Source organism: Podarcis raffonei, chromosome 15 (assembly GCF_027172205.1).
Source record: "Podarcis raffonei isolate rPodRaf1 chromosome 15, rPodRaf1.pri, whole genome shotgun sequence".
In the NCBI taxonomy this organism is placed as follows: domain Eukaryota; kingdom Metazoa; phylum Chordata; class Lepidosauria; order Squamata; family Lacertidae; genus Podarcis; species Podarcis raffonei.
The window spans coordinates 14,735,196-14,750,057 of NC_070616.1; the positions used below are offsets into that span (position 1 = coordinate 14,735,196).

The 14,862-nt window shown below is 46.3% G+C and overlaps 1 protein-coding gene across 3 annotated transcripts; it reads right to left on the minus strand.

Annotated features, from left to right (window-relative positions):
* Nucleotides 1-3,252: 3,252 nt before the first annotated feature.
* Nucleotides 3,253-14,184, minus strand: VKORC1L1 (vitamin K epoxide reductase complex subunit 1 like 1). 3 transcript variants are annotated; one of them, XR_008327757.1, is made up of 4 exons: nt 13,879-14,178; nt 6,404-6,513; nt 3,720-4,751; nt 3,253-3,670 (listed from the first exon to the last, which is right to left on the minus strand). XR_008327757.1 is itself a non-coding variant. In XM_053366920.1 (3 exons), the coding sequence occupies exons 1-3, from the start codon at nt 14,070-14,072 to the stop codon at nt 4,525-4,527; spliced, it is 531 nt and encodes a 176-aa protein (XP_053222895.1). In that variant the 5' UTR covers nt 14,073-14,178; the 3' UTR covers nt 3,253-4,524. The 3 variants fall into 3 exon arrangements, 2 of the variants coding, with proteins under 2 accessions (XP_053222895.1, XP_053222896.1); XM_053366920.1 differs by having other exon boundaries at nt 3,253-4,751; XM_053366921.1 differs by lacking the exon at nt 6,404-6,513 and having other exon boundaries at nt 3,253-4,751; nt 13,879-14,184.
* Between the last annotated feature and the right edge of the window lie 678 nt (nt 14,185-14,862).

Here is a 14,862-nt window from a genome sequence, read left to right on the forward strand (position 1 = left end):
GCCTCAAATAATATGCCTTCATTCAAAATTAACCTCACAAGCTCCTGGACGCAACAGCTACCCCATACTCTACTGTGAAGGGTCCCACGTGTAATACAAAAATGGGTTTCTCCGACCCACAAGGGCTCCCTGTCTCCCATCCCCCACTAAGCAAAAAGCTGCCTGCTCCCTGTCTGCAGGATGACTTGGAGACGCCACACTCACTTTTTGAGGCCCTTTGGCCACAGTTTTCAGGGGTTGGGCTGGAATGACAGGTGAGGGAGGAGAATGAGGTTGGTCTCCAGAAAGTCTGGCTTCCCCACACATAGGGCTAATACGAACTTGAACCTTTAGATCACCGAAAGACAACAAGCATTTCCCTGTTTCTCTCTGGCATAAAATGAGGCAGATGCAACTGGCCAAGCATGGTTGTGTAAAAAGACGGGATTTTGGCAGGTGCATGGGGAAAAAGGGGCAAGGGTTCCCTCTTCTACATAGGTCCATGAAGTCTGCTGACCTCAAGAGAAAATCATGTGAGCAAGTTGCAACTGGTGCTGCATGGAGCACCACCATGTTGCAACCTGCACTCAAACTGCTTTTTTGCATGGATGGTCCTATCCTCTCATGGCTGAGACACATTATGGGGAAAGTTGGCTGGGGCTTTTTTGGGGTCCCATTGGGGTGGGCGATAAGGAAGCGTGCACACTTCTTGCAACCCTGCAGGCAGGTCCAGCCACCACAGTGTGTTAAGGGGCCTGGCTACTCCAAAGGAGAAGGGTTTCCTTTCCCCTGGTGATGGGAGCAGGGGGAAGGAGCCGGATGGGCTCTCCTGCAGCTACAAGTCAACTGCCGAGTGCCCTGGGTGGCTGTTACGCAGGGGTCAAAACAAACCAGGCTGGGACCATCTGTGATGCACAGAGCCTGCGAAGAACACTTAACAAAACAGTGGGTTTCTCTCCGTTGGGGAGAAAATGAAGGGGGAGGGATGAATTCAACACCCAAGGTTTTGATTCTGCAATTCAAGATCAGGCAGAGCAGGCCAAATTGCATGGGAGCAATGAGGCTTGCTGGCCCTGGAAAGCAGGAAAAGGCTGGTCCCAAGAAGCGGGGAGGAAACACAAAGGCCAAGGTTACAATCGTGTACAAATGGAACTCTTCTCCTTGACCAAAGGTTCAAGGAAAGCAAAGCCTCTCGCCCTCAGATATGTTAAGAAATAATAATAATCAATAAATAAACCCTTACATTTCATCATTACAAGGGCATTACAAGAGCAAGGGCAAAAAACAAAAAAAATCTATACCACCGACAAATTTCAAGACAAGCTTCAGTTTTACTCTTGTTAACACAAGATGTCTTTTGAGAAACTTTTCCCCACCCTGACGAAGACAACGAGCGGTTATTAGTGTTTTTTCTTTCTTTTATACACTTTATGTATGCATATATGTGTGTATATATATACATACATACACACACATATACACAAATACATATACATATCAAACAGTACTCATATGACCAGGCTTCCACTGCCACCCTCTTGTGCTCGGTTGTGGTCCCTTGTGAGAACCGGACTGTTCATTTGGCAGGCTTTAAAAATACTGTCGAAAAAGACCATTGGGGGGGGGAGATGCCGATCCCACTGAAAACACACTGCGTTTTTCACAAGACACAAGAGGATTTCATTCTAACACCTTAATCTTGTGTTGTTGTTTTAAGAAGGAGAACGGTACATCAAAACGAGGACTTCTTACACAGACTCACGAGAAGTATTTAGACACAGACTGAATGGAATTTTCTAGAAGGAGGTTCTTCAAAGAACGTTTTCAGCCCTCTCAGATACGAAGGCAGGAAAGGGTCTGCCCTGCACCGGGAGTGGGCAGTGGGAATAGCGCAGGGCTATCCTTTTGGCATCACACGCTTGGGAGAACAGTTTCTCTTGGGATTGGTTAGATACATTCAGATCTGCCCCAAGATATTTCACTGTCCTGTGCAACCCAGGACAGGCACTGCGAGATGCCTAGGAAACAATGCCGGGTGCCAGTGCTCTGATCACATGCCACTGAGCTAAATGAACCTGCTACCCTTAATACTTTTGCACAAGTGTGCGCAGGCACGCACACCCAAAGCAACTGCCGGAGTTATTTGGGGATGAATATATCAATTCCACAGGCTAACTCATACAGGAGCCTCAAGTAGTCCTCCCATGCAGAGAAGCCTCCAGGTGACTGTAGCAGCTGTGCGGTTCCAACAGGGGCTACGGTCACCCACAGAGACTGCCCTTCCAAACCCTCCTTAGCACCTCTAAAACACACACTCTCACTCTCCAGAAACACTTGCTTTCTTGCTGCCTCTACGAGAACAAAGCGGCAACCTCGTTTTCCCACCGCTGCGGGAAGCTGGAGGCAGGGGAAATAGGAAAGACAGCAGCACTTCCATGGAGGGATCTTTTGAGTGTGGCAGCTGTGTCAAGACTGGAAGCTGCTCCTGCCTTCCCAGATTTCAAGCCCTGCAAAACGGTCCATTTGCGGGCTCCTGCCTTCCTATCAAAACTGGCCGGGCAAAGCCTCCATGGTTGGGTAATGTAGTGTGGGAAGGAAGGGCAGGTAAGCCTCTTCCACCAGGAGATGCTCCAGCACAAAGAGCAGAAGCCAGTCACAGGGACTGTGGAGCCCACACTGCTGCCCTTGTCGGCAGTGGGCACCAAGCATTGACTTGGCTGAAAGGACCAGTTTTGGGGGGTGGCCATTCCTGCCCCCTCCAACCAGGCTTCATAGGCACGTCCTTGGAAGGCCTTCACAGCAGCCTAGTGCCTTCCCCCTGGGCGCTTTCGGACTACAACTCTCCTCAAACATAGTCCAAACTACGAGGTTAGCCAAAGTGATCACAGGAGGAACCCATCTGGGATGATTGGTTATGTGGGGAGCCCCATGGGAAGAGAAACACTTCCTACATACTGCAAAGGTTTGTTTCATATATATATCTATCTCTCTCGTACGAACACTTCTGTCTGCCCATTTCAAACACCTCCAACCCCTTGGCCCAATATTTGGTTTTTTTCTTTTTTAAGGACAGAAGGCACTTTTTTTAAAAGGAAAAAGAAACACTGCATTTCAGGACGCCATGGAATGAAGGAAAATAACCCACAGTGATGCGCTCTTTCCCTTGAACGTACAGTTTCCAACAAGAACCGTTACGGAATCCTAAGCCTTCCCTTTCAACCAATCCTATTCATTTTCATTCGCCTGCCCATTTTCTTTTAACACAATCCTTACCCCTCATCTCAAGAGCGGGGGGAAGAGTTCAATATCCACCCTAAACTTCACTCCCAATTTTGTAATAAGGATCCGGGACCACTAGGTCTCTACAAAGTTTGTCACAATCATTTTATGCGCCAGCCTCGTTGAAACAAAGGGAAACTGCCCAGGGGAAACTCTAAGTGCCCTTGGACATTGCCTTCCATTGCATTCTGGCTTGCATAAGAAGACTTCAGTGCATCAGTTTGCCAGTAAGTCACTGGGATCCAGTGTAACGTTGTAATTCTACGCAGCAGCTTGAAATATACCTCAAACCATTAATACTGTTTGGCCGCCTGACATCGATTTGGAGCGCAAGGCCGGCTCTCCCCTTTTTCTATTTGAGAAGATGGCTCTCCCAATGCCACGACCCTCCATTCCCCCAGGCCAAACCCTTCTTAGTGTCCTCCCAGCAGGTCTTTCGTCACCCACGCCAAACAGCTCACGTGTTGCACAGGAACCTGTATTAAGTCCTGCCGCTTTCTGAAGACATGCACAACTTGCCGCATCAAATTCCATTTTCATGTCCAAAGAAAAAGAAGAAGGAATCTCAACTAATTCTCCCTCGTTGCAACAGTTTTCTCCAGAGAGATGGGCTCATTTCATCCTCCATTAAAAAAATAAAATATTCCAACAAGAATTGGAAGGTTTTTCAAGTCGCTAAGCTTCTGAACAAAACCCGGTTTGAGCCGTGATAAGCTTCTGGTTTCACACGGACGCTGCCCAGCGTTTCTGAGCCTTATGTACAATGTTGCAGTAAGTCTTCTAAGTGAAATCCCCTTAGCTACAAATACACATAATGTAAACAGCAACATTTCCGTACGGTACCTCTAAAGTCTAGAATAAAGTTATCATGATCTTCTGTTAAAGCTCCCAAAACTGAATTTATACATAGAGTGCGGGGGCTTCCTAGCAAGTGTTACCAACCTGAAATATTGGGGGGAGGACAGAATAGGAGGGTGCAACGAATCTGCAGCTAAGAACTCCTTCAGCGTAGAGTTAAAGCTGGTCTTTGATTGGGTTAGGACTTCCACCGATGCCACCTTGAATTCATTGGACAGAAGCTACCACAGAGCCCGGTTCTTTTCCATTCACTGTCATTAAACCAGTGACAATCCTTGGGGGAAAGCATCTGATATGGAGAAGAAAAATAACAACAACAAAAACCTTCTTTTACTGTGAAATAAACTCGAAACGGAAGTCGGGTCTTCAGACTGTCAGTCAAAAGTTTTCATGGGGGGGGGTAGGGGGTTAATCCTGTTTGGGCGGGAGTTGCCGCTTCCAAGCTTCGTTCAAGTAAACTAGTCGTTTGTAGTTGATGATAAAGAGAATGAAGTTCAGCAAGTACGTGACAACGCAGATAATGCAGAATTCCTTCAGGACAAAGTACAGAATGTAGGCCAGGTACAAGGATCCTATTACCGACACTATGGAAGACATCATGAGGACTAGCGCCGCTACCGCACTTGCCGTCATACCTGGAAAAGACAAAGCAGTTACTTGGCACAGTTTTGCCCAACACAGCCCAGCCGAGCCATTCCTATTTCTCATTTTTAAAAAGACACATTTAATATACCATTCAAAGCAGACTTGGAAAGATAGAGAGGTGTTTTGTTACACACACACCAGCTGGGAGCTTGAAGTCAGCAGCAGCACCTACACTTTGGAACTCCCTGCCTATTGATATCAAGCAGGTGCTTTCACATGACTCTTTTTGGCATCTGCTAAAAGCATTTTTGTTTAGACAAGCCTACCCAGATGTCTAGAAAATTGATGCAGGTTTTTAAAACTGATGCAAGTTTTTTGTTTTGCTAATTTAACTTTTTGAATGTCTTCAATTATTTTTGCTATTTTTTCTTAGTGATAATTTTATTGTTTTATCTTTTTTTGTAAACTGCTTTGTGGTTTTACTAGAATCAAGTGGTGTACTGTATCAATTTTTTGAAACAAATAAAACAAACAGGTCAGTCACTGCAGCACTAACAGACCGCCCACTGTAAGGCAGAGAAACAGGATTTGTTCAAGGATTTTTGCTTTCTTAAAATGCTTAAAGCCTCAGAGGTTATGAGCTCCAAGCCCTGGGGCCAATGTTAAGTCTGCTCCATCTTACTTGATTCATGGAAACTAGCTGTAAAAAGTAGTAAGGCTCAGAAGGCCTTCAAGGGGGATTAGATAAACTCATGGAGGGAGAAGCAGGGGCCTGTCCTCAGCTTATTCCCCCCAAAAAGGTACTTCACAATTCTGCCCACCACCAAAATATCAAAGACCACCAATTACCATAACACTTCAGTTGAGGCTCCCGGGATATCCAGCGAGGAAATTTAATGCACAGCACCTTTGCAGAGAAGGTGTGCAAGTCCTTCCTCTGTTACATTATGCAGCGCCAACACCGGGCACAGCATTTTAAAGCAGCTGCAAGCACAGAGTGGTCACTGCCACAAGACGCTGACAACCTGAAGTTTGACAGCTGGGAGAGCAGGAACAGCAGGAGTGGGGAGGGTGGGAGGAAAGGAAGGGTTAATGAGAGCAAATGCTGCAAAACACCCACTCAGGCTTGCAAAGAAGCCCCATCCAAGTTATACTGACTCCAAGGATTTGCAACCTGCTGGGAGCCTGAAAACAAGAAGGGCCAGCTTCCTTCTGAGTTACAGCCTGGTTTTGCCTGGAATGGATTCCAGCTCACCAAAGGCAACCAGGCGAGTGGCTACTTGCAAACCTATGCATTCACTGAAAATATGGTTTTTGATTATCTGAAGGGAGTTTGGGGAAGGAATCTGAAGTGAGGAACACAGGGGATGGTTGCCACCACATTCCCCATCATTTCTGATGCAGCTGAGACATTTTCCCCAGCCCTGAACATGGCTGACAACTAACAAATGTGTGTTAATTTTGATGGCTGGGAATTGGCTATTCTTTCCAGCTCTGCTTCAGGATTCGTGGGTGTTACTGTGGTTAAGGACTATGAGCTGTTGACCTGCTTGTTCAGACCATGGAATAGGAAAGGCAGTTCAGTGAGGATACAGGATGCAGCTGTGCCAGGAACCAAGTTTATTCAACAGAAGGTGTGTAACCCTGAGCACCACAGGCAAAAGATAATGGAAAATGGAGGGAGGGAAGTTTTGACACTTACCAAGTAACATTTGTAGAACATAGAACACAAGACCGAAGACGCTGTTCGGTTGATTTATTGCACTGTCTTTTCCAAAAATGGAACCCAGCAGGCCAAAACCTCGACCCCATCTGAAAGACAGTGGAGCAGTTAGTCTGCATTGCATGAATCAGATTAGTTTGCCTCCTACTACAGTAAGACAGGCGAGTGGGTAAGGAGGCCTTGCACACACAGCTCGGCCACATCTGCCACACACATACAACACGACAGAGAAGACTGGAATCACTTGATTCGGAAGCTGCAGTTATAGTACAAAATGCTGTGGCCCGATCACTGACGGCATGGAACACCTGTGATCAAAAATCTGCACTGGCTACCCATTTGCTAGGTACTACTATAGCATATAAAGTCCCTAACAACTTGGGAACCATTTACCCACCATTTAGTCAGCGGAAGTGGCCCTGTTAGGTGCAACGTAATACCCGTTCCACATTCGTAAGAAGTCAACTTTTTGGTGTGGCAGCACCTACACTTTATGTTGTGATCTGCAGAGGAAGGGCGGTATACAAATTTAATAAATAAAACAAATACATACACTCTGGAACTCCCTGCCTATTGACATCGGACAGACACCTTCACTGTACTCTTTTCAGCACCTGCTAAAAACATTCTTGTTTAGACAAGGCGACGCAGATCTTCATAAAGTTGAGATGAGTTTTAATCTGTTTTTAGTCTATCATTATTTTAACTTTGTGAAAGTTTTCAATTATTGCCATTAATTTTTCTTACGAATTTTATTGTATCCTTTTTGTAAACCACTTAAAAGGGGTTTTTCTCCCCTACAGTCAAGCGGTGTATAAATTTTATGAAATAAATAAAACTATGAAAGAAGCGCTTCCCTTTCATCTAGTGGCTGGCTTTGAAGGTGAAATATTGTGATGTTTAGCTGGTGATATATCACGAAGTTGAAAACCAGATATTGCCTAGCCCTGACAAAGACTGAGCCTGACTTCACCGCTTTGTCAACCTCATTTCTCCCAGTGGTTTAAGCATATTAAAACCATGACCTCACAGTTTAATTTCTGACCATAATTCCAGACAAGCCAAGGAAGGCTTTCTGCAGCATTAGGAATGCAGGCAGTGCCCTCAACGGCCCTTGAGGGCCGCTATAAAAAGGGCTCATTTGTGGAGTTCAGGCAAGTGTGGTGAGCCTTCAGCTTCATACCACCGCTAAACAGAACCCTTTATGCAAACCTCAAAGAGAAACTGCTCCTGCTAATTCTTGCCATGATGCTCTGTGGCTCCTCTGCTCAGTAATTAAATTTGTTATGGGATAATAAAGGATTTGGGGCTTAGTAAGTCCATAAACTTGCTGTGTTGTTTCCATTGCTACTGGAACTGTGGGTCTTCTGTCAGCTGCTCTCTTTAATTTTTCTGCTTTACTAATTTTTGATGGTTTTTGGATTGGAGTTTTTTGTGGTTGTTTTGTTTTGGTTTTACATCAGATGAAATGTAACTTGCCCTTAAAAGAATCACCCAGGTTTCAGATGAGCAGCACCAGTTATTAGCAAGTCCTTTTGCACTGTAGTGTAGCCAGCGAGGCCATGAATGGGCCATGCATGAATTCGAGTTTGTTAAAATGGGCAGGGCCAGCAAAGGGGTTCATAAGAACGTAAGAAAAGCCTGCTGAATCAGGCCAATGGCCCATCTAGTCCAGAGACCCTCTTCTCACACTGACCAGTCAGGTGCCAAACCAGCAAGCAGGATTCGAGCATAACAGCACTCTCCCATCCTGGGGTTTCCAGCAACTTGTATTCAGGAGAATTGGTGCCTCCAACTGTGAGCGGTCCTGGCTAGTAGCCCTCTTTGCTGCCATGAATTTCTCTAATCCTGTTTTAATGCCATCCAAAGCGGGGGCGAGTTCAAGACTGTATCAAAGTTCTACTCAGAGGAGACCTATTGAAATTAGTGGCTCTACATTAACCACTTCTATTAACTCCAGTAGCTCTACTCTGAGTATGACTAAAACTGGATATGATCCTTGGCCCTCCACTTCTGCCTGAGTTGGGCCTGAGGATAAGAATCACAAACCATGGAGGGTGGTGTTGCAGTCAGGTCCTGCCTGCAGACTCCCCACTGGGGCATCTGGTTACCTGCTGTGGGAATAATATGCTGGACTAAGACGCCCCTTTTTGGCCTGATCCAGCTGTAGGTCTTTTCTTAGGTTCCAAGTGCAATGAGTGCCTAACTTTAAGGAAGGCTTCCTGTACAAGATAAGGATTTTCTCACACTCCCGTTCAAGTTTCACCCACATTACCCAATTCCAAACTGGGAAACCACTGCTAATCACCACCTAAGCACACAAATGCCCAACCCATGATGCGTTTGGGAAAAAGTATTCTAAAACATTACACAACTTCAGAAAACATTTCACCTACAGAAGGTACGTCTGCTAGCAAATATTTCAGGAGAATGTGGAGGGAGCTGCCAAGGTTAAACACCTGACACACACACACCCCAACAGAAATTCCATATGTGATTAATGCAAAGTCCACTAACTTCAACTGTAGCAAAGGGCCGAAAATAAATCAGTTGCCTGGTCCCCTATGATGAACAATCTCATCTCTAGGCCACCATGCAGAGAAAGCTTGGCTCCTTTTAACACCACAAATGGCTAACATACAGCATATGTGGAGAGGAAGGCAAGTAACTTTCCTATGCTTACACCTGCTAGGATGACCTCCTTTCTTCCAGCAAGCATCTAGCTTTACCTTGAACACAGTGGAGTTGGCAGCAATTTAGGAAGTATATTTAAGGTCCCGTACAGTACAGTACTGACCAAACTGCGGGAGGCAGTGGAAGACAGGAGTGCCTGGCGTGCTCTGGTCCATGGGGTCACGAAGAGTCGGACATGACTAAACGACTAAACAACAACAGTACTTCTATAGTTTAATTGTGAAAACCTTAGAACATCTTGTATGTTTAAATCTAGCACACCTGCTCTGGGAGCCAGATTCCAAAAAAGATTGATTTTCCAGGAACTAGCCAGAAGACACAACAGGAAAAAATCTACTGTTTCTAGACAACGACACACCTGGGTCTTCTCTAGTCCCAAATGAGAAGCAAGACAACTTTGTGTGCCATCTGAAAAAGTTGGAGGGGGATTCTGAGCTGAAGACATCCTTGCACAGCACAATGAAGGAGGTCTTTAAATCAATCATTCCTTCTGGTTTTCCAGTCTCCAGATTATTATTCCCTTTAGCTGTGCCATATTGCTGCTATTTATTACCAGGGCATCAAATTTCATATCTGGCTGCAATTAAGGCGAAAAGAAGAATGATATTCATCCAAAAGTGCACAAGATCTCCTGCTCGGCTCTGCCAGAGGAGCATCTCTTGACCTGTGACCCCTGCAATGTTCAGGGAGTTCCCTTGCAGGAGCAACAATGTGATTCAAACACATCAGCTAATGAGATGAATGAAAATGTTCATTCTTGGGGTGGGTGTTGGGACAATAGTGACACAGCAAACTGCCTTATATAGAGTCACACCTCTGGTCCATCCAGCTCAGTACTGTCAACAACGACTGGCATTTCAAGTTAGGTTTATTCCCAGGTCTACCTGGGAGTGCTGGGGATTGGGCCTGGGACCTTCTGCATGCAAAGTAGATGCTCCATCCCTGTGTTATGGCCCTTCCCCAGAGCCTGTGTCTTTGCCAAGCTATATAGTAGAATAGTAGTTGGAAGGGACCCTGAGGATCATCTAGTACAACCCCCTGCAATGGAGGAATATGCAGTTGTCCCATATGGGGGATTGAACCTGTGACATGGCATGATCAGCATTCTGCTCTAACCAACTGAACTGTTGTTCCTCCAGTCTGCTAGCTTCTCTTTCGTTTCAGCCACATCCCAGCTGTCTTTAGATGGGCTTGCTGGGCCAGCCCCTGACCTGGCAGTGCTCTAGCTTTCAACTGACCCTCTGGGTGGACTCTACACTGTCCTGCATGCCAAGCTAATCCAACTGTGCCACGACTCACTCTATCAGCTGTCTACTGGCCAACTCTGGCAAACAACAGCTAGGAATCAAGCAATGCTCAATAAGAAGGGCAGCAGGGAAAGATGTGACGGGAAAAGAGGCAGGAGAGGTCAATCAGAAAGGTCAGGAAGCCTAGCAGCAAATAGGAGCTGAAGGTCATAGTGGCAATGGGTTGGGAAACTCAGTTCAAAGTATAACTAAAAAGATAAAACAGCACACTATTGTTAAGGAGTGGAGAAAATATGCTTTTACTTGAGGGATTTGTTTGACAAAACAAACCACAGGGCCCCTACCCTGTCCCAACAGGAATGAGCTGTCAATCCAGCCTCCACACAATACAGGCAAAAAACCCCTAGCTGCTGCCTGCCAAACTATCAGCAAGTCAACATGATAAATAGCAACAGTGCAGAACTGAGACTTTCTGAGACTGCTAGTGTACTGATGAAAATCTTTCATACAAATAAGATTTCCTCAGGAATCTTATGATGTTTAGTAAGCCTCTTGTCTGACAACACTCCCCATTACCATAAGATAGACACAGGGCTTTAAAACCAAGTTGAAGTTTTTGCACAGGCTGTGTCTTTTTTTTTTTAAAAAAGTGAATCTATTTCACTGAATTGCTCAAAATGTGGTGAAAACTGTATCTGAATATTGCAAATCTATAGCATGTCTGATAAAAGTCCATGGTATTAGGGAGCATGCACAACACTTCTGGCTCTAGGAAGTGGATCACAATTCCCTATGAAAGCACGAGGAATTTACAAAATCTTTTTGAAAAGGATTAAAGTATTATGACACCAAGCAAGCTAGCACTGTGGCAAAATGCAGAGTGTCAATATAACGCACTGGACTTTGGTGCAGAACCTGGGGGATATCTGCATAAAAGAGGAAAAACCACTCGCCTCCAAAAGTATGTACTAGCCTGGTGGAGGAGGCCTGGAAAGCTCTGTTCTGCTTGCACTGGCCCACTACATAGTTGTGCTTCCCATGGGAGGCGAGTCAAAGTACTCTGTCCTCTTCCTTCCATCTGCTCACTGAAAATCACCCACATATAGTTCCTTGTAACCGATGTCAACAATATTACTGATAAATACAAGGCAGTAATAAATGCATGAGAGTTTGGGAGAATGGAATTTGTAGCTTTGAGCAAACGCCACTGCATTAGGAGAGTGATCTCCAAGAGAGGTGAAGGCTTAGCAATGCCTCAAACTGCCCTGTACTGGGGCCTCTTTCACCAGTAGAGATCAAGACAGAACTGAGTTCTTTTACTATTGGGTAGGAAGTGCTGGTGTAAGAACACAGGCTGTATCTGCATAATAAACAAGGTTCTTTGACATTATCTGGATAAGCGAATTTAATTCATCCCTCAATCTGACAAGCTCCTTTCCCACTGCTGCTTGCCCAAACCCACACTCCACAATAAATCTTTCCAACCTTACCTCCCAAACATTTCCCACACCTAACCTCACCCCACCTGCTAGCTTCTGAGACACCATGCAAGTTCCTGCTTTAACAATGATACACATGGTTACTGCGGAACTTGGTCTCAATCCAAATAAATCTATCAGCTGACACCTCCTGCTTCCTCCCCACAGCCTAATTTCTATCAGCGGTCACCCAGTCCACCCAGTGAGGCCTGCTGGATGTCGCCTGTCATGACATTCTAAACCCACACAGTAGATCAAAGCCAAAATCAAAACAGTCCAAGACACACACCCATCAGCTAACACAGCCTCACCCATTTTCCCCCTTCTCTGCTTCCACCCTCCACTCATTCACTGCCACTCCCTCTCCTACTCAAAAATGTTGCTCAACACATACAGATTCCTGGCATGCACAGCTCTTATCCTGGAGCCCAAGCCTCTTTGCAAAAGAATTTCTTCCAAGGGTCTAGAGAGAGAGGCTACATTCAGCCAACGGTCTAGATCAAGAACACTTGTTCAAATACAACAACCCAAACACGTATAGAGGGCCTTCCGTCTCCTCCTCACTCTCTGCTGGAAAAAGTTCCCAAACAGGTCCAATACAATTTGGTTCAGTAACTGAATCTTCCAACATTTGAAGCCTTTTATCTCACTCTTTAGTTGAAAAAGGCTCCCAGAATTCATTACAAATATCAGTTTACAGCTGTACCTTGGTTTACAACCATAATCCGTTCCAGAGGTCCATTTGTAAAACAAAACAGGTTGTAACCCAAGGCGCGCTTTCGCCAATGGGGCCTCCAAAAAAAGGGGTTGTAATCCAAAAAAAGGTTGCAAACCGGGACACACACTTCAGGGTTTGAAGTGTTTGTAATCCAAAACGTATGCAAACCAAGGTACCACTGTAGTAGATCAGAAGAACTACAAAGATCAGTCCCTGTCCTCAGGTTAAAGGTTTTATCAATTTACTTAAGTTTCTCCACAAAAAGCACACCCTAAAACCACTCCCTGCAGGACAGGAATTCTTCAAGCTAATCTTAGGGGTTATTTGACTATAATGTGGTTGCAGATTTGTCACCAAGTGACCTCAGCAGAAATTCCAGAATGCAACAATTTAGGTGTTAGCAGATATTGTTCATCTTATGGAAGACTACACCCAATCTGACTGGGTATTTTACTCTTTTGATACCTTCTCTTCTTCCTATGTGATATGTACAGTATCCTCTCTCATGTACACAGGTGGTCTTTTGGCCTCACACTCTTGTAATGTTTCTGTGTGGTAACTAAGACCACTTCACATATCTAATGAAGCACACTCTTGTCCACAAAACCTCTCTCACAATATCATATGATGAGCTAGAGCTCTTAGATCGAAGAGCAGTGACCAATATTTGCTCCAAGACCTGTCAGCTGCAACCCTGTAGGTAGACTGGTCAGCATTAATCACCCCTGTATGGCAGTTATATAGTGATGAGACCCAAGATTTTTTATTTACTTATTGCAGTTATTTTCCACCTTTTCCTCCAAGGAGCTCAAGGTGGCATAAATGGTTCCCCCTCTCCTCATTTAATCCCCACGCCAACCCTGTTAGGTAGGCCAGGCTGAGAGGCAGTGACTGGCACCCAAGGTCACACAATGTGCTTCATGGCCGAGTTGAGACGCGGACCCTGGTCTCCCAGTCCGACCCTCTATCCACAGCTAACTCCTTCCACTCTTTTATCACCCAAATTCATTGGTGCTATCAGTCCCGGCGTAAGTATGGGCAGAATGGGAACTGCATCCTCTGCACCTGCCCGGCAAGACCCGAAACCACCCAAGGAGGTGGAAGCAGCAGGAGATACGCGTCGGGGCATCACTGGAGAGAGAAAAGGGGCAGGTGCGGTCTGTACATGCTCAGGGGCCCTTCCGCACCGTGGAGGGAAATAACTCAGGCCACCCCAGACCCTCGCGGGGGGCGGCGGGGGGGTAGGTCAGACGCGCTCTGCACACATTCGGGGACACCCTCTCCCCCCGAGCGGGTCTCCTCCCCGGCCCGCCTGACCTGGAGGCGATGGCGGCGGAGCAGCGGACGCGGTCGCTGAGGTCGCAGAGGGCCCGGTAGTGGAGGTCGCGGCCCTTCTCGCGCTCCAGGTGGCAGGCGTAGAGCGAGAGGGCGATGCCGGCCAGGCACACGGCGTAGCGGGCCACCCGCTCCCAGCGCGGCACCGAGACTCGCAGGAGGACGGGCGCCGCCATCTTAGCCCAGCCCTCGCCTAGGCGGACCCGGCAGGAGACTTCTCGCCCCTGCGCGCGCGCAAGCTCACGCCACGACGCAAACCACGTCGCGCCACGCCCGCGCGTGTTGCCTCCCACCCACCTATTGGCTGAGAGGAGCCACGCCCCCTCCCCCTCACGCCCCTCGGCCTGGGTTCTTATTGCGGCTTCTCCTCCTCCTCCTCCTTTCTCTCTATCTCCTCTCTGAACGTGGCGCTCTCAGACGCGGAGCCAGCCGGCCAATCAGAACAACGGGCGCGTGCGTTCTCATGGCCCCGCCCACTCCCATCCTCCCGTCCGGCCCCACCCACCGCACCGCTAGCAGCGCTTAGATAGGAGGATATCGCGAGGCTTGTGCGTGGCAAGGGAACCCAATGGGCGTGGTCCTCCACTGCTACATTCTGGAGGGGTTGAGAGTTCGAATCCTTTGTTAGACAATTCCTGGCAGGGAGTTACTTTAATTTTTTTGTATTGTTTTTATTCCACTACAGTTTTAAATTATCTTAAAATACGTTTTTAGCTTTTCCTGTTTTATCTGTGTTGTTTTAAATTGTGTAAGCAGCATACATTCCCATCTGGTAAATATATGGGATATGCAGTAGATAAATATAATGATAATCTTATTTTGAAAATTATCAACCACTTAATCCAGCAAGTGTGTGGCCCGATTAGATTATTATCTCTTGATGCTTCCGATAGTGAGCTGTATCCAACCTAAATTAGTCATAGACATTCATTTTAATTGATCTGCTCTTGAGTTTTATTTTTATTT